The 22,956-nt window shown below is 31.1% G+C and overlaps 1 protein-coding gene across 1 annotated transcript in view; it reads left to right on the forward strand.

The window, feature by feature from the left end:
• The window catches only part of LOC118188743 (uncharacterized), a 240,108-nt gene that overhangs the window by 117,962 nt on the left and 99,190 nt on the right, over positions 1-22,956 (forward strand). The window contains exons 7-10 of the mRNA XM_085822219.1: positions 884-1,150; positions 1,345-1,560; positions 2,542-2,821; positions 5,309-5,498. Of these exons, the coding sequence (XP_085678345.1) occupies positions 884-1,150; positions 1,345-1,560; positions 2,542-2,821; positions 5,309-5,498 (953 nt within the window). The remainder of the gene's footprint in view (positions 1-883; positions 1,151-1,344; positions 1,561-2,541; positions 2,822-5,308; positions 5,499-22,956) is intronic.

The raw sequence follows: 22,956 nt of genomic DNA on the forward strand, positions 1-22,956 counted from the left end.
CTGATTGATGTCACTGTGGATATAAAGAATTTATTTCATATTTGAAAATTGGGTGTAAATATGTTACTGATATTATATGGAGTTGATCTTAACACTTTTCTCTAGTCTTTTTATATTTAATTTGCCGGAAATTCTCGTATTTCGCCCAATACGAGAAACCAGCAAAAAAACATAAATCCCTTTCAAAAACTTTCTTTAGATCATTGATCCATGTTTTAAGAAATTTTCTCTCCTTTCATGATAATAAATGGATGTCTTTTTATTGCAGTCATTATTTAAATGCAACCAAAATCCACCTATCGTGATAACATTTTATCAGTTTTGTGTGGATAAATGTTTCTCAGAAAGAATTCTGCATTCGGTGATATGTCGTGGTGAAAGACGATGCGCATTATGTTGTTTCTCCTTTTTAAGTTTCAAATCAGCATTAATCGGTTCTTTTAAAGTGATGCTGACTCCCATACCGAAAGGCCCGACTTCGAATTACGGAGACGACACGGATGTTTGCAATGTATTGTGTCTGTGCGGCAAGGGGGCAGTTTAAATATGCGACGAACCAACGTCCTCTGGAGAGTTTGGTGGTAGAAGAAGAAGGATGGGAGACCCTCGGACCCGTCCCCCCCGCGGGGTTCTCTCTATAAAAATTCCGGAAAAAAACCTTATCATTAAACTAATTTAATGTCTTTTCCTTAATTATATAATTTAATTAATTTAAACTGACATAGAAAAAAAATTAACCAAGAAATTCACTAACAATGCTTTCCTAAAATCGAGTGGAAAATGTACGTACGACAGCCGTTCGAAATTCTACTGTTTTAGTATTTATTTTGTAATGTGCAATTTGAAATTCAGGAATGCATCATGTAGTGCTTTACTTCCTTAGCTACCAGAACTTCCGAAGGATGCCGGAAGTCCGAACGCTTATTGGGAGCACAAAGTCCGGCTACAAGAATACGAGATACGTGAAACTAGAAAGAAATTGATAGAGAAAGACAGAGAAATTGAAAGGCTCAATACGGAGGTGGAGATCTACAGAAAGAAGGCGTCTAAAATGATGGTCAGGAGTAGGTCCCTGGACAGCGACATCCAGGTAGATCTGAAGAGGCAACTGCAATTGGTTGAGCAAGAAGCCAACATACTCAGGCAGAAGGTATGTCTACTTTCTTTTTGGCTTTTATTATGGCTAAAGAAAATTATAAAATTCTGAACAAAGTGCTATTATCAATTGCGGGAATTCCAGCATGGTTAAAGAAACTCGAACCGTGATGTACTACTGCTTGTTTAAAGTAATCAAGATACTTTCATCTCTCATGAAGCTTATACAAAACCTTTTAACTTTCATAGGTGAACAGTCTGGAGACGGAAAACGAGAAGCTTAATATAGAAAACAAGCGCATGACTTTGAGGCTTAGCAAGAAACCACCACCTTCTTCCGTAGACATTCTGCAAATGGACAACATGGAATTGAAGCAGAAGTTGGAAGAACAGCAAAGGAAAATGGAAGCTATGAAAGAAGAACTGGAGAAAGCTACGGCTGAAAATCCTGTTGCCATTATTCAGGTAACAAATTGCTTTCTCTAAAAATGGTATTTATTTCATGGTGCACTTTCTTCTACCTATCTTTTTAATGCGGATGTTGTAGGAGTTTGATTATGTAACATCCTTTGCTGTTCTTGTCATACGATGTCTTAACAAATCTACATTTATTTATCAAAGGAAACGCTTACGTTTCTCTCTTTCTTGAAATATTAATTTTTTGATATTATAGCAAATCGTAATAAGCAATAAACCTCGCAACCTTATCTCACTCGCGCTTATCAGTCAGTTGCTGTTCGCCTTTAAGGTCCTCTTGAAATTTAGTCCTCTTGATACTGAAGATGTTTGGATTAATATGACCAATACAGATAGTTCTGTGGAATCTGATTACAATGTGCCACTAATTTTCTTTCCAGAGTTATCGAGATGGAGGAGATAGTTGCATGCATATTAAGACTTACTGTCATTTAGCATTAAATCTTTAATCAGTCTCTTTTTGAGAATTACAGCCAAAAATATAAAGATAACAATCTACTCGACGAAGTTATAATTCACATTTGAAAGATAACCCTACGAGGAACCACAATTCACCACTTTTCATATCGGAAATATGCATAATCCCCTTCCCATAATTCTGCATGACTTCGGACCTTCCGGTTGCAGACTTCAGACTTGCTTTCCAGTTACATGACGAAAGCAGATGGTAAGAAGGGGGAAAATAACATAGAGGTAAAATAACGATATTAACTAAAAAAACTACTAAGGATTAATGTTCATCATTCTTTTCAGGACCTTTTCTTGTTTTCCTAACAATTTATTAGAAGGAAGAGAAAATCACAAATTAACTGCGGAAGATGAGTTTGTTATATCTTTTCTGTTTGACCAAAATACGATTGCCTAGACCCAAACTCTCGCTATTAAATTTAGAACTTCCGTTGAGTAAATTAGTTTGATTAATCCGTATTATATTAATTTTCCAATTCATACTTTCTCAACCACTTCTAGGACTATAAACCAAGGAGGGAAAGTCTAACATCCTTGATCTCGGACAGCGAGAATGATCTCATTGCGACCCTGAAGAAACGCTTGAAGAGCAAAGAGGATGAACATCAAGCCATTCAGAACAAAGCCATGCAACTGGAGATCGAAAACAGCCGTCTCAACAGAGAATATAGGAAATTGAAGGATAGCCTTTCTTCCAAGAAAAAGCCCGCCAAAGCCATCAGGGACTCAGCTACCAGGCAAGAACTCAGAGAACTTGTCAGCGAGCTGCAGGATGAAATAAGTAAGTAGACACAGTTTTAACAACTTCAAAAAATTTCATGGTCTGTTGCAAAAAGTTCGGATTTTCATACAAATATGCATTTAGTTCAAATGTATACAATGCTAGGAAGGTCTTGGACATAAAGCGTGAAGTGAATTTTAGAAGATGCGCAACCATGCTGATACAAGCTCATCGAATAGTTTGTACAAGCACTATTTAAGTTTTAAATATGTAACTGTTGTTGTAGAGATGACAGAGGCGAAGGTGCAAACGATTGTTGAAAAAATTAGTGTTACATTGCCGGGAGCCTTAATCTTCGAACTTCCGGCTATTACAACTTTACCACAACAACTGAAAATAAGAATATCTTAAAATTACTTACGTTGTTATTGCAATAATTTCCCTTGTTAATATTAATTTTAAATCTGATTTGATTGTGATTAATGGGAATTCATCAGGGGTGAATGCATCATTTGGGAATTCAGGAAATTTCCCGGTGGCCGTTAAAACCAACATGTCACCCTATATCGATGGTTTGAAAATCGTTCGCAATTGCCATTAAAAGTAATAAACTCATTAAAAGTAAAAGATGTTATGACCCGAATAATAAATAAATAATTTTTACAGATAAACTAAAGTTGAACATATTAAACTCATCCTCTTACCTCCGTATTCGTCAGCTTGCCAGAAATTCATAACTGATGGATTTAATTCTTTACTCTATACCCTAAAAAAGTGGTGAAATTTGATATTCCGTTTCGTACTTTGATCACTTAGATCTTCACGCGGGCATCTTGTTGAATGTTGCATTTTACATTATTCATGTTACAAACTGTTGTTGGTGTGAATAATCTCGCTTCTCTGATATCAGAACATGTCCATGAAATTCATCGCGGCAATGAGTACAAGATTACGCCTGTCGTTGGCAAAAGCATTGCCTTCTCTAAAGGGTATCCTAGCTATCATGACGCAAGTCAGCACAGGACGTTTGATCAAAGAAGTGGAAGATTCATGTAACAACCGAAAGTCTGGCCAAGGCTGGGTGAGTCAAACGATCACGTCGTGTATATAGAGTAGATACTGCAACAAAATACTAACAAAACGATTTACTAACCTATCTCGATTATATTGTGACTCTAGTGACCCTAATTTGTTTTGTAAACTATTAAATGAAGGCTTCTGCGACAAGATGACCACTTGTCCAGGGCATATGCTGATGTATTCTGGGGGTCCAAGGTCAAGAAAGCAGAAAAGGGCACTGCAGGCCGTGGCCCACTACGGCTGTTGCGCTACTGAGTTTGGTTTATTAAATGAAGGATTTTAAATGAAGTACTTAAGTCCAAAAACAGCAAAAAAGATTTAGAATGGCGGCCTGACTGCCAAAACGATTACCAGTGCAACGACCGAGGTGATATCCCAAGTCCGTCGTGCCTTCCTTGTGAATGTCGGAACTGTGGAAATTTATTAAAAAATTTCAATATGATTATAAACTTTAAGAGTTCGTGTATTTGAGGCTCAATGAGTAAAATCGTCATACTATATAATAAGGGTAAACATTTTTAGACACCTTATATTAGACCAAGAGCTTTAAAGTACTTTGGTCATCCTTCGTCTTCATTAATTTAAGGTCATCCTTCGACATATTATTGACATATTATTATTTTATACTTGATAGCTATGCTCAAATTTCAGCATGTCCAAATGGAAGCACTCATCTTTCTTTTTGTGGCATATTTAAACATCGCACTCATAAAGCAGTACTCTTCAGTGGGGACTCTCCGCGTTGGCGATGCTTGTAATGGGGTCTGGGTGAGTGTTTCATGCCGGTGGTAGGATGTACTTTAGTCTTGGAATCGGTTCATTTCAATTGTTGTTGGTGTTTATCGAATGCACCGGTATGTTCTGTGAAATTGTAACACAAATACCCTTCAACACTGAAGGACATTCTACAACACCTTTTTACAACAACTTTGATTAGTTTTTCGTACATATCAACTGCTTACTGAACTTGAGAGTATACGGAAGGCCATAAATCAAAGGACAAAACTCCTCCCTGGCTGTGATCCACTTCTTATGAAGCTGCTTATGCTTCTTTATCTTTTAAGTCTGCCAAAGCCTTTTGATCTTTATTGTAGACAGATTTCTTGAAAGTCCTAGTGGAGTTCTGAAGAGGGCTGCTTTATTTACGGAAATGTTTCACAAAAGTTGTTTCTGTCCTTCATGTTAAGCAGAATTTACCAAGGAACTAGTTTTATTGAGTAATGCACCTTAGTTGAAACATTTTGTTAAATAATTCATCGTTTATGTTCAAGAAGAATGATGGTGCAGTTACAAGCATGTAAAAGATATTCTGATTCGCAAGTTTCTGTAAGCTAAGATACGTAACTATAAAAACAGCAAATAAAATTTGTACTTGATTTCAAATTTTAGAAGTGAAATTATCATCTTGTATTTCAAATAATGTAAATGCTGTAATAAACAGACCTTCTAATCTGTTTTCCACTTTAGGCGAGTTGCAGGTCAACTTGCGAAGCCGCGAGGTTGTGCAAGAAGGTTTGGAAGAGGAGCTGGAAAAGGCGAGAAAAGAACTGAGGGAGACCGTTAAGGAACTGAAGCAGAAAGAGGAGAAATTGCAACTGGATCTGGATAAAGGAAAGATCGAGCAAGAAAACTTACGCAAAGAAATCGACCTGCACAAGTAAGACAAATTCCTAGTCATTCATTAATGAACAACACATGGTATATGGTATTTAATACCTATTTTTGCTGGCTATCGGTTTATTAATATATCTCTGAATGATCACTTCAAAAAACACGAAGAAATTAACAACTTAGTACAAAAATTAATTAAAATCTGTATAGTATATGATTTCAGGTAACGTAAGTATAAACAGCTCTTCCTTAATGCTCGAGAAACATCGGCAGTTGACAAAATCACTTGCAGAATCAATTAACAATTCAGCTCGCAGCTAAATAACAAATAGAGCAGCAACGACAGTAACAATTCCGAGTTCTGGTTAACCATATTTATATAGACTAGGGAACAGATCTGTTGTAACACTAGCTTCTAGAAATTTCAGCAAAAATTGAATGCCAAAGATTGGAAGGAGCGGACTTTGCATTGTATTTAACTCTTTTTTTATCGGTAGAGATAAACTCTTCTTCACTCAAACATCTAAAACTACCGTATATATTTATTTATGTTGGAATGATTTCATTCCCCCATGTCAAGTAGAATGCTACGCTACCCTACTTAAGTCAAGCGACAACTTCTGTCTCGGGATCTTCATACGCTTTCACCATTGTGTGCAGTTCTACCTAATAACAGAACTACTTTTATTTGCTTGAAAAGAATGATTGGCATGTCATTAAACAACTCGCGAAATCAATGAACCATGCACTAACGTAATGGAGAAAGCACCAGGTAGAAAGTAATTCAGGAGTTCGGGCGACCTGCCGGTGTCTGAATGGTCGGGCATTTTGGGCGACTTCGATATGAAGGAGTTAAGCTATTTTTACATTCTAAAAGTTATCACTCTTAGAAAAAAAAATCAGCAATTCTATACAAAAAACAAACGTTGATGGAAAGAAAATGTTGCTAGGCTATCCCTTTTAGTTTAAAGAACCGCTGGTATTTAATGCGTAGGATTAGTAAAGTGTGAGGATGCTATAGAAGAAATAAAACAAACAAAAGATTTTAATTAGCCATATGTTTTGTTTTATTTTATTTTTTTTATTTATTGCGTTTACTCATCTAAACTGATTCTATGTAAAATGGGTCGATGATATTAGAAATAAGATACGCTATTCAAGATGTCTGCAATTATATTCCCAACAAATGCTAAATCTACAACTGAATTGTCAAGTATACTTTGTCCAATTTTTAAAACTTCTTGCGTTTGCTAACGTGCTCTTTCATCTATCTAATGATACATTTAGTACATTGATTGTAAACATTTGTCGAAGATATAAGCATTCGCGAATACTTTAAATAGCCTCTTAATTTTTGCTGTCCTATCAGGTAATTATGGTGGAAAGTAATCCTACGTTAAAAATATGTCACAGATACAAAACAAATAAATAAATAAATAACACAACAATGCAATAAAAAGGATTTAAATATTTGCATACTAGCCGAAGTACCCGAAGGCAGTTAATTTGAGAGTAATGCATCCAACAGCAGAGAGAACGATACCGTTGTAATTCTTCTCTAATAACGATACAAAAAATACGATTCCTAGTCATACCTTTTTCAATCTGATGCGATATGGAACTCACATACAAAATTTCGATAGAAAAGTAAACTAATTCTTTCTCATTACATCAACAACAATGGCACTCAGTTTGTAATGATTTTCGTCTTTCTAATCAAATTTTCGTAAAAGCTGAAGTTCCATCCAATATCTCACTTATATTCAATTTCAGTCGATTAAATGTGGCAAAAAATATATAATTAATCAGAAATCAAAAACGCGAATAAACAAACACACAAACAAACATTCTTCCTTATATATATAGATTTGGTAAAACATAAAAAGTTTTGATTAACAAGCTCTACGATTTGAAAGCGAGCAGTAGCAACCTTTTCGAAATAAACCATTTTTATCTCCAACGCGCGAGTCTCTTGCCACTCGGAATATGAGTGCGAAAATTAGCATTATCGTAGTTTTTAATTAATATATCTGCTGATTAAAGTCGTACACAGTAGAAATGGCTTCCCAGAATTTTTGGAATCGGGAATAATATATTTAAATTCTCGCAATGCTCTTTTTATTTCATTGTAAAACGTAGAAATTATTTACTAACAAACTCTAAGATTTGAAAGCGAGCAGTGGCAACGCTTCTCGAAATAAAGCAGATATTTATCTCCAGCGTGCGAGACGGTTGCCACTCGGAAAAATGAGCGTTTTTAGAGTTTTTAATTTATATCTCAGACTTTAGCTACTTTTTTTTTTTTTTTTTTTTGAAAAAGTGGACGTCTACTTATTCCAGAACCCAGAAATGAAGTGTAGAAAGTTTGGGGACGATAGGTATAGTTATAGCTATTGTGTTATTGATTGTGTGATTAGTGATTGTGTTATTAGGGAACAAACAAACACACAGACTTTCTTCTTTATATATATAGATATATGCTATAATGAGTTACAGAGTCTTCCCTTCTTTGCAAGCATAAGCTAAACTTGAGACCAAATCTGAATGTAAGAGACTTATTAGTATGTCCAGTAAATAACGAAAGATTTAGGAAGGGTGTAAAATGAACAATTTCACAGAAGGCACTTCTTGCGCTTACAAACCAGCCAATTCCCAACTAGCACAAGAACAGAGAATTCAGAGAATAGTTCAGAGAACGTTCAGTGCAAGTGCTTCACAAACGTGTCGGGAACGTTCAAAGTGCCTTCTGTATGTTACAGTTCTAAGACAGGCAATAACACGTCAAATACTTGTGTTTGTAACACTTTCATGCAACGTGTCCTTAACGTTCTAGTACAACGTTTTTGGCACGTTTTACCTGAACGTTCTGAACCACGTCTATGTATTGCAGTTCAATAACGGACAACAGTACTTCAAAAGTGGTACTACTATCACTTTTTATAACGTTCTAAGAATGTTCTTTTAACGTTCTAACAGAACGTTCCTTTAACGTTCTAGAAAAACGTTTCTTTAACGTTCAGGCAAAACGTTCTGAATTGCATCTGGAAGATGCAGTTCATTAATGGACAATAGAATGTCAAAATGTGGTACTAGTAACCATTTTATATAACGTTCCTAGAACGTTCTATGAAAGTTTCTATAACGTGCTAGCAAAACGTTCTCTTAACGTTTGGGCAGACGTTCTGAATGTCGTCTATAGATTAAAGGTTTATAACGAGCACTAGCACTTCAAATACTTGTACTATTAACACTTCTGTATAACATGCAAAGAACGTTCCCAATCACGTTTAACTAGAATGTTTTGAGTTACGCCTAACTAGAACGTTCTGAAGCCGGTCTATATGTACAGACTCTGAAGGACAACAGTACGTCAAATATTTGTGTTTGTAATACTTTGCGTATAATGTGCCAGAAACTTAGTTTCCAAATTGTGAATTCATATAATAATTTCATTTCTTTAATGGAAGAGAACACTGCAATATTCTGGAAAATACATTATCTGTTTGAAGAGTTGAACCTGAAATGTTACATTTACAGATATATGTCATGTTCATCAAGTTCTTAGTTCATTACAGACATACCATTTATTAATGAAACTTTACACTTTTTTCTCTACATTTACATGCAGTTCCTCTAATGCAATATTATCTAAACCCTTATATTTAAATGAAAGTTTTACACACAATACCTATTAACTACATATAAAAGCAAGATTTGTTACAGTTCTTATGCTAGAAATGTATTTTAAGCTTAATAAATTAACCAAGAAATCAAGTTATTGTTCTTACTGGAAAGAAAAGGAATCAGACTCCAAATCACGATTTTTAATATATGGCCAGAATCATTGCAATTTTCAAAATTCTGAAACCTTACTCATGGGATCATATGCACCAAACTATTGTAATGGGAGACTGTATTATATTCTGGACGAAATAATTATTTCTTATTAAATATAATCCTTGGTACTTTTTTGCAGTAAATTAAAAACAAATTGTTTTCTTTCAACACTAATAAGCTCTGATATGCCAGACTAATAACTGTACTTAAACTTTATATGAGACTACTGGTATCTAGAGTTATTGGTCATTGTAGTAGATTAAAAGCATCAGGATGATAGGAATTTAAAGTGAATGCTTGGATATTTCTTGTCATTAAAATAAATTTAAACATTTGCATTTAAATGTGTGCAAATTTTAAAAATAATGAATACTTTTCTTGTGTTCTGTTTACAAGCAGTTTAGCTGTACTAAACATTTCTCTGTAAAACTTACTTCTGTCCATGTAATTTGTTTATAAAGTTAGAAGGAGTGTTTTGAAAGTTAATAAACAAATAAAATGACATATATCTTTCACAAATTCATTATTTTGCCGTAAATTTGATTTATAAAATTAGTTCAGTGTGATTCCAGTCAATGGATAAAGATCTTAATAAGCAATATTCAGTTAAAATTGTCATAATTTAAAATTTGAAGCATTTATTGCAAAAGGTTTTAATTTAATTCAGCTACTAGGAATGCATTAAATTCCCGAAATATATAAACTGATAGTTTTCTATCATTTCATAAAATTTTAAAGAAAAATTAAAAGTATTAAAGGAAATGTAATGAAATTAATTTCCATATTGCATATTCATGTAATAAATTTCTCTTCTAGAATCAAACATTCAAATTCAATGAACTAATTATTTTCATATTCAGTAATACAATGTATAAGATACAATATTTGCTTAAGCTAAGTATCCTCTAGCAGTCCAAGTCTTCATGAAAGTTAGGAAACAAACTGAACAATTAGTAACTTCAATTACAGTATTTTCGTACAAGCTAATAATACACAAATGTTTTAGTCCTTTGTTTACAAACTTCCTTCTTTTGTAAATTTTCCTTTTTGTTTATGATACGTTTTTTGAAAGGAAGCACAGTTCAACCAGTCTTTCATAATATTTTCAATAATATTGCAAGGTACCTCTCTGGTGGCCGGATTTTCTTTGAAAGCACCTAAAAAAAAAAAAAATATTAAATTAAACAATCAAGAAATAATAAATTTGCTCAAACTTTAATAAAAGCGATGCTGTTTCATCCTATGTTGTCAGTTTAATGTAAAAATATGTTATCTTGAAATAGTACTATTTAATAATGCTTCAATTTAAGATTTCGCCGTTAGAGTTGATTTTTAAAAAATCAAAATTTTAGATAAATTTCAATTTTTCAAAAATTAGACAATTGCAAATTGAACTGTTATTTAGAAAACGGGAACAAAAATGTAATGGAATTAAGAAAAAGGATTTTAACAGATATTTTTGTTAAAGAATTTGAGCTTTGCAATACAAATACCTCATTTTTTGGCAATCTCAGATTGCATTATAAACAATAAAAAAAGGACATTTGTTTTCTTGCCAGAAAAGAAACGAAAATAATTATTTAAATCATAAAATGCTGGTCTAGTTAAAATATTTGAAAAGAATAAAATAGTCATAAAATTATCAAATATTACAAACAAAAAATGTCGAATTCTGTTTCTTTCAAGTATCTGTTTCCCCATTTAGTTTCTCTAGCAACCAAGGGTAACATGTGCTGCAAAGATATTCGATTCTGAAGATTCGTTTTTCCTATTTTCATTTTATTTCGGCGCCCACCAGCGGCCGAGCGGTAAAGTCGCTGAACACTGGTAGTTCGGTTCGAGGTTCGAATCCCGTGAACAGGTTAGCTGCATGGGTGTTTTCGTGATTTTCCCCATGTGTAAAGTACGAGCCAGTTTTCGTTAGAAAGACCTCCACGAAGGCATCCCTTCCCTTAGGCAGATATTCCTCGAGGCTTTGCCGTAATTAAATAACCTAACCTTTCATTTCGGCAGCGCACTTAGAAAGGTTCATATGGAGTAGGAAAAATGATTTCATTGAAGGAATGGCAACACATATGTTACGAACGAAAATAAGGAGCCTGGAAACTGTCACCTTGAAATGCTTATTTTAAAATAACAGAATACAGTGGAACTATGATAAAAATTTAACTACATGTGTATATGTATGCAAAGATAAATGTTTTACACACACACACACACACACATATATATATATATATATACACTATATATGTATTTTAATACGAATGTTAAGGAAATTAAATAGAACTTTGATTCACAAACAAAAATATCTTACAATGACTCCCCAAATATTTTGAAATTTATTATACATATAATAAATATAAATATAAAATTGAGAAATTTAATTTGAAATATTATTTGCTATTTACATTTTACATTTATGAATACATTTCAATAATCAGAATAACTTTTTATCCCAGTGTTTCATTCAAATTAAAATTTAATTGAATATGAGAGATTTACAATTAATTTAAAACCAAATTACAATGTAAATTCAAATTTAAATTTATTTTAGTATTAGAGATTAGTACATTGATTAGTTAGAATTGTGTCATTATATGTTGTTATATGTTGTTAAATGTGTTATATATGCTGTTAAATGTGCTTTATTTGTATTAAATTTGCGCAAGTATCTAATTAAACGTGAAATAATCTTAACAAAAAGTGAAGTAGTATTTAATCATGAAAATTTGTCAACTTAAATGAAGAAATATGTAAGTGAGAAAAAGTTTAACTATTGATTCCTGAAAATATGTATTTAGGAATTTGGGCACCCTTGTTTTAAATAAAATAAAGCATTTTGCTATAGGCTTTTCTTTTTTTTTTTAGAGCAATAGACTTCAGGAAAGCCGGGTAGCCAAATTTTGGGGCAACAATTACATCTATTAATATAACAGTAATGCTAAAGCTATTTCATGATTCATTTAATGAGTGCTTATGATTTTAAACCTGTAATGGAGAAAAACTACAAGAGGTGCAACATAATACTTACTCATTAGATTCTACTAAAATAGATCTGATCAATTTTAATCACACATATGTACATAATTAATAAATATAAAGTAAAAAAAATCAATATAGGTTATCCTAGAAATGACTGACGGTTTTTCAAAGTGAAATAGCAAGCAAATTATGACACTTACTAAAATTAATCTTGTAGAAGATTGTTGGTCAAGAATTGTTTTTAGCACCAAACGTCGCCAACAAATTGCGCTTCAATTTCATATATCGTCAGTTATGTCAAAATGCTCTCGAAATGGTCGCTTTAGTAAATAAATTATTATTATCTTACTTTGCAGCTATTTCGCAAGTATTAGAATAAATTGTTTTCGAACTAAGTGAATTTTAAGATCATACAACATTATATATATATATATATACATACATACAGAGAGAGAGATATGTGAATTCAAGCAAATAGAATTAATATAAACCCAAAATGGTGAACTCTATAACAATAAGGCACAAATCAAAAGAATGAATCAAAAACATGGGAAAAAATTGAAGCAAAATTAAATCAATACATAAATAAAACAAAATTCGCATGAAATTTAAATAATTAAAAAATTAAAAAATATCTTCGGTCTTTGTCAAAGAGCAGCCGAAAGAAAATAGAATTATAAACAGAAAGTTCCAAATTATATCTGGAGGAATTGTACAATTAATCAAAGAATCCTTTAAATTAAAAGACCAAAACCTTAATTCAAAATTTAAATTTTTCAAAAACTTTAAAACTGTTTAAAATTATTTAATGATTATTTAAGGATACTCGAATATAATGAACCGTGCAAGTGATATCTGCCAAAGAAGGCAATTAATTCGTGGAGGAATTTCTAAGGAAAACTTGCTCGTATTCATGCTACTCATGGGAAAAGCACGAAAACCAACTGGAATGGAAGCCAGGATGAACTCCCAGTCTTCGCTGGTGTTATACATTTAGCCATAGATGAGGCAAATTAATATAATGATAAAAACTGCAAGTATATGAAATCAGTATTTATCACGATATCACTTGCTCCGATGTGACTCAAAATTGAATACGTAAATGACAAAATAGACTAGACTCGCTTTTGAAGTCTTTTTTTTAACGCGCCTTCTTCAGAAGATTTTTGAAGAATAAGAGAAAGCATATTTATTAATTTTAAATTAAAAAGTTTTTAAAAATCAATGACTTGGAAAATAGGAATGACAAAATGTACATGCAAAAAAAAAAAAAAAAAAAAGCAGAATTCGAAACCACAGAGAAGCAAAACTGGCCAAATTTTGCAAATATGGACTTAGTAAACTTATGAAATTTAAAAAAAAAAAAAAAAAAAAAAAAAAAAAAAAAAAGATTAATTAATTTAGATCGACGAAAAAATAGCTGATAAGCAAAGTTAATGCTGAGGAATTAAACATAGTGCTAAGTGTCTCTGAAATGAACATTCTTGAAAAATAAAAGTAAATGACTAAATAGCTAATTAATTTTTGACGTGATTCAATATTAGTTACGCAATATATAAAAATATGAAAAAGTCAACACTTTTCTTAAAAGAGCAAATTTTGTTAATTTGAAAGTTAGAAACTTTTTATATAAAATGTACTATAAAAGTACTGCTAAAGTACAAACATTTTATAAAAAGAACTTGAAAAAGTGCAGTGACATAAAGCACAAGCCACCAAGGAAAAGAAAAATGTAGAATTCAAAAATCTTATAATAGACGAAATTGTCCAAACGTTCATAATGGGAAATTGTTAAAATACAAAATTTCAAAATAAAATTTAACTTTGATAAAGGAAAAAATAATCAGCAAGCAAAATTATTATAATGGAATTAAACATATAAATTCGATTTAATTATAAAAAATAAAAACTGAAATAAATGATTAAAAACATCTTTTACTACTGTAATTAATATAAATAAGTAATGAAGCTTAAAAAAGTGTAGGAAAATTTAATTCACTACCTCATGAGGAAAAATTAAAAGGGAATTTTTAAAATTTAGCTCTAATTTAATTTAGTAGGAGGTAATTCTGTTTTGTTTCTTTTTGTATTTAATTTATCATCCGAAGAATTAACATTCTGATACATGTATATATTAGGCCTCTTTCGCTTCTGTTTCGGTGTTTCAAAGTCTGAACCTGAATCTAAAATCCAATGTCTTTAAAGCCATTTTTGGACTTAGTTTCAACTGTAGCATAATTAGCTACAAAAATGCATAAATTTTTCATTAGATACAGTCTCATCTTTCAACTCAACAGCATATTTATTGGTTAGAATCGTCAATCACTTTAACATTTCTTATAGAAAACTCAAATCTTACTATCGAAAATTATATTTTTAATCAGATTTTTAAATGAAATATATAGGCGTTTTTTTTAATTAAATTTAAACACACTGTTAACATTCTGGAGCCTGATTCATGACTTCATTCAATGGAATTGAATTTGACATTTATATTGGTCCGCAGGCTAAAATCTCTCGTTCAGTCTTCCTTTGAGCATCCATTATTTTATATATGGGTAAGTTTTTAAAGAGGTTGTATTTAAATTCACAAACTAGCAAAGTATATTGAATATTAGAGTCTTACTATGAACCGTAATTAAGAATGTAGATATGATTTATTTCGGAGCGAAACTATTAAAACATAAGCTGATATAATATGAGCACAATTAATTAGAGAGAATAAGGATAAATAATATTTGTTTAGAAAAATTAAAGTATGCTTAATACATTTTCCTACGCAGCAAAACATTTTTTTAAAATTTCAATGTTTCAATTCAGAAAATAAATTATTTCAATTTTATGCTCTCGAAAAACTTCCTACCAATTAAACTAATATGGAAAAACAGAAGTAAAAATCATTTGTAGAATACTTACAATATTCTCCCAGGACAACAATTTCAGAATTCTCCCAGGCTGTATCTGGTTCTCTGTGCTCCAGAATTGCTTTATTCATGCGACTTCTTTCCTTGTACGAAGGCCAGATACATGTCCCTTTTTATCATCTGACACTCATTTGCTTGGACGACAGCCACGTCATCAGTCGTTAGGAAATGTACAACGCTAAATGCCATTTTCTGTGAATGTAATGAAATAAATCCGTAAATGTTCTGGGACTGAATTGAAGCAATCTTACTTTATATGTAGTTAATTATCAACATTAAAAAGCTTGTCTTATACGAACTCAACCTTCCTGACATTCTGGGAGAATTCCTTCCTGACTTTCTGAATATATTTTGTATTTTCCATGGCAGTCTAGAATTTTCTAGGTGAGGGAAACTCTGTTAGTACACCTGATTAAAATATAATGAATAACAAACATAATAATCCCTATATGCCACTAATATATATATATACAGTTAACAGATTCCACTGATGTAGATTCTAAATTCATTGATAGTTCTGAAATTATACTGACACCTAAATTTAGAGAACTGAAAGTATGACTGAAATTTTGTTTAGTAAATCTGTAAAAAAACAATTTCTTTTTCCGATGAATTTTCTAAGGGATATTTGATTATTACAACTGATTTGTCCTTAAATAAACAACAATTATCACCAGTGTCAGCAGGTATCTTAAATTTTGAGAGTTGAAACGATATATTTTGCTAATTTCACTTATTGATTCCTTTTCTTCGTCAAAACGTCTTTGTTCAGCATATCTGCGTGCAAGCTGCTGCAAAGATTTTGAAAGAGTACAAAGAATATTTTTCAGTTTCCCCCAAAAGTTCAAATGTTTTCAACAAAAAGTGTCAAGAGGCCCAAATATTTGAATATCATTTATTAAATGAATCAAAGATAGAACATTATAGATTATTAAATAAATCTTTTCCCATGTAATCGAATACTGTGTTTAACAAAAGCTCTTAAATCATTTTCTGCAAATGCAAAATTATAGAAAGCAGCATTTGAAGGCTGTGTTAAAATAAAAATTGCTACATGTAGTAAAAGAAGGTTGTTGTACATAGCAGATGGTAAAACTGGATTCATAACAAAGAAATAAACGAAACTTTGTTGCCTTCCAACTGTGTATTTCTTAAAGCATTCTACGACTAAATTTCTTACGACTAAATTCGCTTGGTTTGTAATGTCTTAGACCAATGTGAGATGAAGATATTTCATTTACATCGCTCCAGTGAAGTTCCAGTGATTTATTGAAAGTTCAAATTTTTACTTAATTATTTGTTTATTTATTTATTGTCGCTTTAGCTGGAGAACTTAAACTGCTCTAAAAAAGTTATCAAAAAGTAAAAAAAACTAGCCAAAATTTCAGTTTTTAACTCTAAATAATAAAAATGTCTATTTCATTGTTTGTGTAAATATACGATATCTAATTCTCTTAGTGATTTAATTTTCTGTACAATTTAATGAAAACAGTATGTGCATAAAATACCAGTACTACATTTGAATAGTATAAAAATTGTATTTCTAAAGCCATCAACACAAACATATATGCATGCAGATCATAGTTTCCAGCCTTGGAAAATCTTAAAAGACGGGAGATTTTCTTTAAAGACGGGTTTGCTCTAGAAAAAGTGAAAGGTTTTCACTCTGCTAGGTTATACAATTTCAATGAAATTCCAAACTCGATTTGATTCAGTTTATGATGCATGATGGTTCAGGTTACTATACTACTTGTAATTCAATTTTGATGTAAGATGCAATAACATTTATTAGATAGTCTAAAATTTATGCTCTTTACTAATTTCATTTTTTTATTTTCTCGCTTTTTTATGCTGAGGAAATCTTGAGTAGTGAAGCAAAGTTTTTATTTATCAAAGTATTTTTAAATATACGATGCATGTGAAATTAATAATTAACATACATATTAACACTAGATAAAATTAATAATATACCAGGCACTTAAGTAAACAAAATTAAACACGAAAATTAACTAATTAAACATTGCCTAAATCTTCACATAAAAATCTACTGATGTCTACAGATGAAAACAACTCAGATTAAATTAAATCAGATGATAAAAATTTATTAAGGTCAACTAAATTTGTAATAAAATACAGTTTTGTGAAATAAAGTTTAACAAGAAAAATTATTATGAAAATCATTACAGGTGGGCGAATACAATTCGCCTAATTAAAAATTTCATTATTTTGATAAATTTCGTTTTTTGGTGGGAAAAATTTTCTTTAGTAAAGACTTAAATTTCGAGACTTTATAATCTCGAGATTCGGTAATTTACCTTGAGATGTGATGGAAACCTGGGACTGAATTGAAGACTTGAGTTGGAGGCTATGATAAGTTTGAGATCAATACGATTATAGCATTTGGAATAATTTAGACATGTACAAAACAATTTTAATAAACTTTCATTATTAAAAATACAATTAAAAATGCGAAAATATGCATACTTACACTTTTAGTAGAGCGGATAAAACAAAAACATCAATACTACCCTTCGATCTATAATAATTTTAGCGGTGTTCTTGATGACCTCAAACCCCAGTCTTATAGTTTAATAGTTAATCAAAAACGGAGGTGTTAATTTTAAAATTTTTCATTAAGAATTTAACTTGCAGCTTTACTTGCAAGTGATATAAGTTCCACACATTGCAAAAGTTACTTTAATTTCAAAATTTAATCAGATAATTACGGCAGAAAACCAACATATTTTCGTATTCTCGTCGACATCAACAAATGTTTTTATAATTTTAGAAAAACTATCATGGAAAAATAAACGTACCATAGCGCGACTATGATGAAATATTTTATATCTGGTAGTAAGCAAAAGTTGGCTAAAAGGTATATTCGAATTTTTTGAAATTTGTCCAATGTATCTGGAAATTAAGCTGATCTTCATGATTGGAAGATAGTAGAAAATTTAAATCCCTTAACACAGAGATATTAAAGTGCCCTTTTCCGAGTTTAATTTAATTTATTTATTTATTGGGCATGTTTGCGTGAGTTTTTGGATTCTGCATCTGAATGCTTCATGAGAAAGCATGCTTTTTTTTTTTTTTTAGCTTTCTTTTTAAATGCATTGTGAATTATTAAATAGCATACATCTTTATTTATTACATCATAATGATATTTAAAGTAACATTAGTATTTCAAAGGATCCATAAATGCACATACGTATTTGATTAATATATATTAAACTATTCTTAAGAGACGTTTATGAAGATCATACATAAACATATAAAAAAGATACACCTCATGAACATATACACTGTCCATCTGACACGTTTTAAGGTGCACTACTACGTAAACATTTATACTTTGTTGTTGTTGTCGCATTCATATTACATGGAACAATAGTTGCCAGAGCTTATTCCAAAGAGAGGTTGGACTTGCATTTTCCACCCCCAATTTTGAGGGAGAGCATCCCGGGGATATCCCACCGCTCTCCCCCTCCACTAATCCACACGAAATGACTTTCACCTCGCTGCCTATTTAGAGTGCCGCCATGCCGCACCGACACTATACATTTACAAACGTTCATGTCTTCCCCGGGATTCGAGCCCGAGCCCTTCGGTATCGTAGTAGGCTCTAAGATGTTGATTTGTTACCCTGTATCTAAACATTGATTTTAACAAGTTCATTGTTGAAAATCCTCTTTCACATTTTTAAGTAGACCGGAAGCAGAAATTTTTCTTTTTAAAAGTTTAACACTTCATGAATTTTCTGATCTAGGACTATTCAAATAGCTTTTTGTGATATTCTTGATCTTAATTAGAATGAAAATCAGTTTTTTTCATTTGCAGATCAATAGAATTGTTATTTAACATATTTGCAATCTTTTGCCATTTTTCTTAACCACTATACCGTCTGGGGGACACTTTTATACTTTCTTTACATGTAATGGAAACTGTTACCAATACCGGTAACTGACTTGCGATTATACGGATAAAAGGTGTAACAGATAGGCTTAATTCAGAGCGTTCTTGTAAAACGTTACTGACACCACCGTGAATAACGCCTACTTTACATTTTCTGAACATGATCCTGTTATTTATGTCATTGGTTACTATTTTTGAGTCGATTATATAAGTAACAGAATAGCAGGATCAGTTACGGTATCGTAGCACCATTAGGTTAAATGGATCCAGGAAACATGAAACACGTGAGGAGAAGTCTTATATAGTTACACTATGATGGTATGCGGAAAGAAGGGCGAAAAAAATCTTATAATATGAACAGCAGGAAAACTCTTCTCCACAAATAGGTAAAACATATCGTATCATTAGGGTCGGTATAAGTAATTTTGGTTGTCCTCGCAAGCTGGACCATAGGGCCCCTTAACGGGGTTTCTCTTTTAAATTGCAATTTCTATAGTATGTTTAGATTATCACCTAATTTATTATCCTTACCCTATTATTTTGAAATTAAAAATTGAAGTTACTTTTGAAATATATTTTGTCCATCAACAATTTTCAAAATTACGTTGTTTTCCATAGCCAAATAGAATAGAGAAAACTCCTCAAATGCGACACTTTCTTCCTGTAAACTGAGATTTCTAATTGCACACTTTCCTGCTGAATTATTTTATTAACTTTATTGAAATGAAAATAAGTATTAGACGTAAGAGATAAATAAAATCTAAACACTGCAATTTATTTTAATTAGATGTCTCACAGAAACAGAAGGAATTTCTTTAAAAATTTTTATTAAAATATTTTAAAATATATATTACAAAGTTCTTACTTACCAGTTCTAAAGGAGCACTTATAAGACTGACGAGACAGAAGTCCTCTCGAGTGTTTTGCTGGCTAGGAAAGAGAGGTGAGAGTCCCTCGAAATGTTCTCCATCAAAACTGCGACGAAACTTTTCCCTTTCTCACGGCAGAAGATCGGTCGCACTCACAGCAAAGTTCTCGGTGATGGAATGGCTAAATAACTGATGAAGACTGGCCATTCCTAAGAATGTATTAAGTTACGAAAGCCCGGAATTTGAAACTATAGCTTTCAGTTCTCATTTCTCAACTAGTTTCGCAGATTGTTTTCAGTGTGAATAGCACATGATTATGAGAATTTTTCGCGCTACATAAATGTAGAAAATAAAATTTAAAAAATTCTGCCTTTTACGAATAAATAAATAGTGCAATTTATTCATGCTATGAGCATAAACAAGATATAACGAGTTTCTGTGTTTTCCTGAAAAATTCATGCATGTGTTCGACTATGTCTTACCTTCCATGTTTTCCATCATCACATATGACTCTACACGGCAATCTGCAAGGTATCCAAACATCAGGTAAATAAAATTGTAATTCAGCGAACATTTTTCCAATATATGATACCTTACAGTTTCAAAATATCGAAATAATGCTAATTGAAGTAGAACGCACACTGTAAAAAAAATCTGTAAGGTTACTAAGAAAACTCATGGAAACTGGGATGCCATGGGTTATTTGAGTAACAGAAACAGGTGTTTTCTTTGTAACATTACAAGAGTTTTGCATGTAATGGTTACAGATCTTTTTCTTGTAATATCACAGCATATAGTTAAGTAAGTAGAACATATTTTTCTCATGTAAATTCCCAAACGATATATCTGTAATGGTTACAGATTATTTGTGTGTAATATTACAGAAAATAATTATGTAAAAAGAACATGTTTTTCTCATGTAAAATCCCAAACGATATATCTGTAATGGTTACAGATTATTTGCGTGTAATATTACAGCAAATAATTATGTAAAAAGAACATGCTTTTCTCATGTAAAATCTCAACAGATATATCTGTAACCGTTACAGGTTATTTGCTTGTATTATTATAGCAAGTTATTATGTGAGTTGAAGATACTTTTCTTACGTAAAATTCCAATGGTTGTATCTGTAAAGGTTTCAGATTATTTCCTTCTAATATCCCATTAAGTAATTATGTGTGTAGAATATATTTTTCATAGATAATACTAAAGGATATATCTATAAAAGTAATAGATTTTTTTGTCTAAAATGATGCTTATTATAATAAAATATATTGAAATCAAGATGTTTTGAGTAAAACAATATCTGCATGTGTATATCGTTATACAGATATATGCAAGTGAAGCATAATAGTTTGGCTTTTTAAATTAGTCAATTTGACCTCAGAATAGCATTAATTTAAAAGATGTGCTCTCAACAGCAATGGTCTTTTTTCAAAACGTAACATTAGTCTGTTGCAGAGCATTTTTGCTTTATGAAGAGAAACTTATGTCTGATATTATTGAAAGGCCTTTCATATTATCATTTTGATTAATTTAAAAGTTCAAATTGATATGCTACTCGTTATATTTGCCCTGTAAAATAGCTGAAAAAAATAGTATGTTTTATTTGCATGTTTTAGTGTCAGTTAATAAGATATGTTCTAGAACTTTCTTTTTAGTAATTTTAGCTAAAATAGACACATGTTGCTTTAGATTAAACTTATATGAGTAAACGTGTTGCTTGTTGATATGATCATATTATTACAGTAAAAGACATTTTGTGAAATATTTCTATGAAGAACTCAGAACTGCTGTTCTTCATATTTCAAAAATATATTCTCTCCTTCTAAAAAATGACATTTTCAGTAAATTAAAGAATTCAACATAGCTATGAACTTCATTTTGTTACTACAAGGAATTCAAATTTTGTTCATACGCTTGAATTACAACGTCTAACTAATTTTTTTATTCTTATCTGCACTCAGTGTTTGTCAACAGTCTGCTATTGTTTGAAATAATGCATAACCTTTTTACTTACCTTCAAATAATTTCCTTTGAATTAACAGATAGAAGTCTTTCATTAAAAACCTAATGTCATGCTTTTTGAATAAGCATAAAACTTTGCCTACTAACCTTAATTTTTAAAGCCTTGTTTCCCTTAAAATTCTTAATACAATTATGCCTTTAAGAAATTTATTTCTAAAATTAATACTTCAGTTTAGCTTAAAATTTAATGCATTTTAATTTTACCTATAATTTTTTATAAACATAATATGTAATAAATCTAAGCTTAATATTTACCATTTCGAAAGTGATACTAAAAAGTATTCCTAGTTATTATAAATTTCGAGATTCGCATACAAAATTGTGAAATAAACATGTGACAACAGAAAACAAACTTCATGCTCTCTCTATATTACAGCATGTTAATTAAGAAGTTTATTGAATTTATAATTTTATTGTGAAACACTATGAAGCAAATGATATGCTAATTAAAATACAGAAGTAAAAATAATTTATTACTTAATTCATAAACTTTACATAAAACCTGAAAAAAAGAATTAATTAAAAAATAACATAATATAATTTAATAAACATTTCATAAACATTCGTTTCGACTGCTTGGAAAAAATGAATGGTTTTTCTCCTTTTTGTAAACCATGTCTCCTAAATAAAGAAAAAAACATTTCTTTTAAAATCATAATCATGCTCTTAAAAAGCTTATAAAAATTATTTTAATAGATGTTTTAAACATGTGCTTATATAACACTTTTAATCATATTTCTTTATAATATCTTAATTAATTAAGAACAGCTTAAATTCTTTAAAAAATTGGATTACAGTGAACCGTCTCATTAGGACAAGCTACCTCAGTCAATCACTTTTTAAATTTAACCAGCATTCCTCATAAAATAACTAATTAGTAAACATAACTTCTCTAGGATGCCCACTATCATTTAAAGATCAAAATTTTCAGGAATCACGTATAGCTAG

The sequence above is a fragment of the Stegodyphus dumicola genome, chromosome 1, assembly GCF_044657685.1.
Source record: "Stegodyphus dumicola isolate Sdum_Otavi_A_Nest chromosome 1, ASM4465768v1".
NCBI lineage: Eukaryota > Metazoa > Arthropoda > Arachnida > Araneae > Eresidae > Stegodyphus > Stegodyphus dumicola.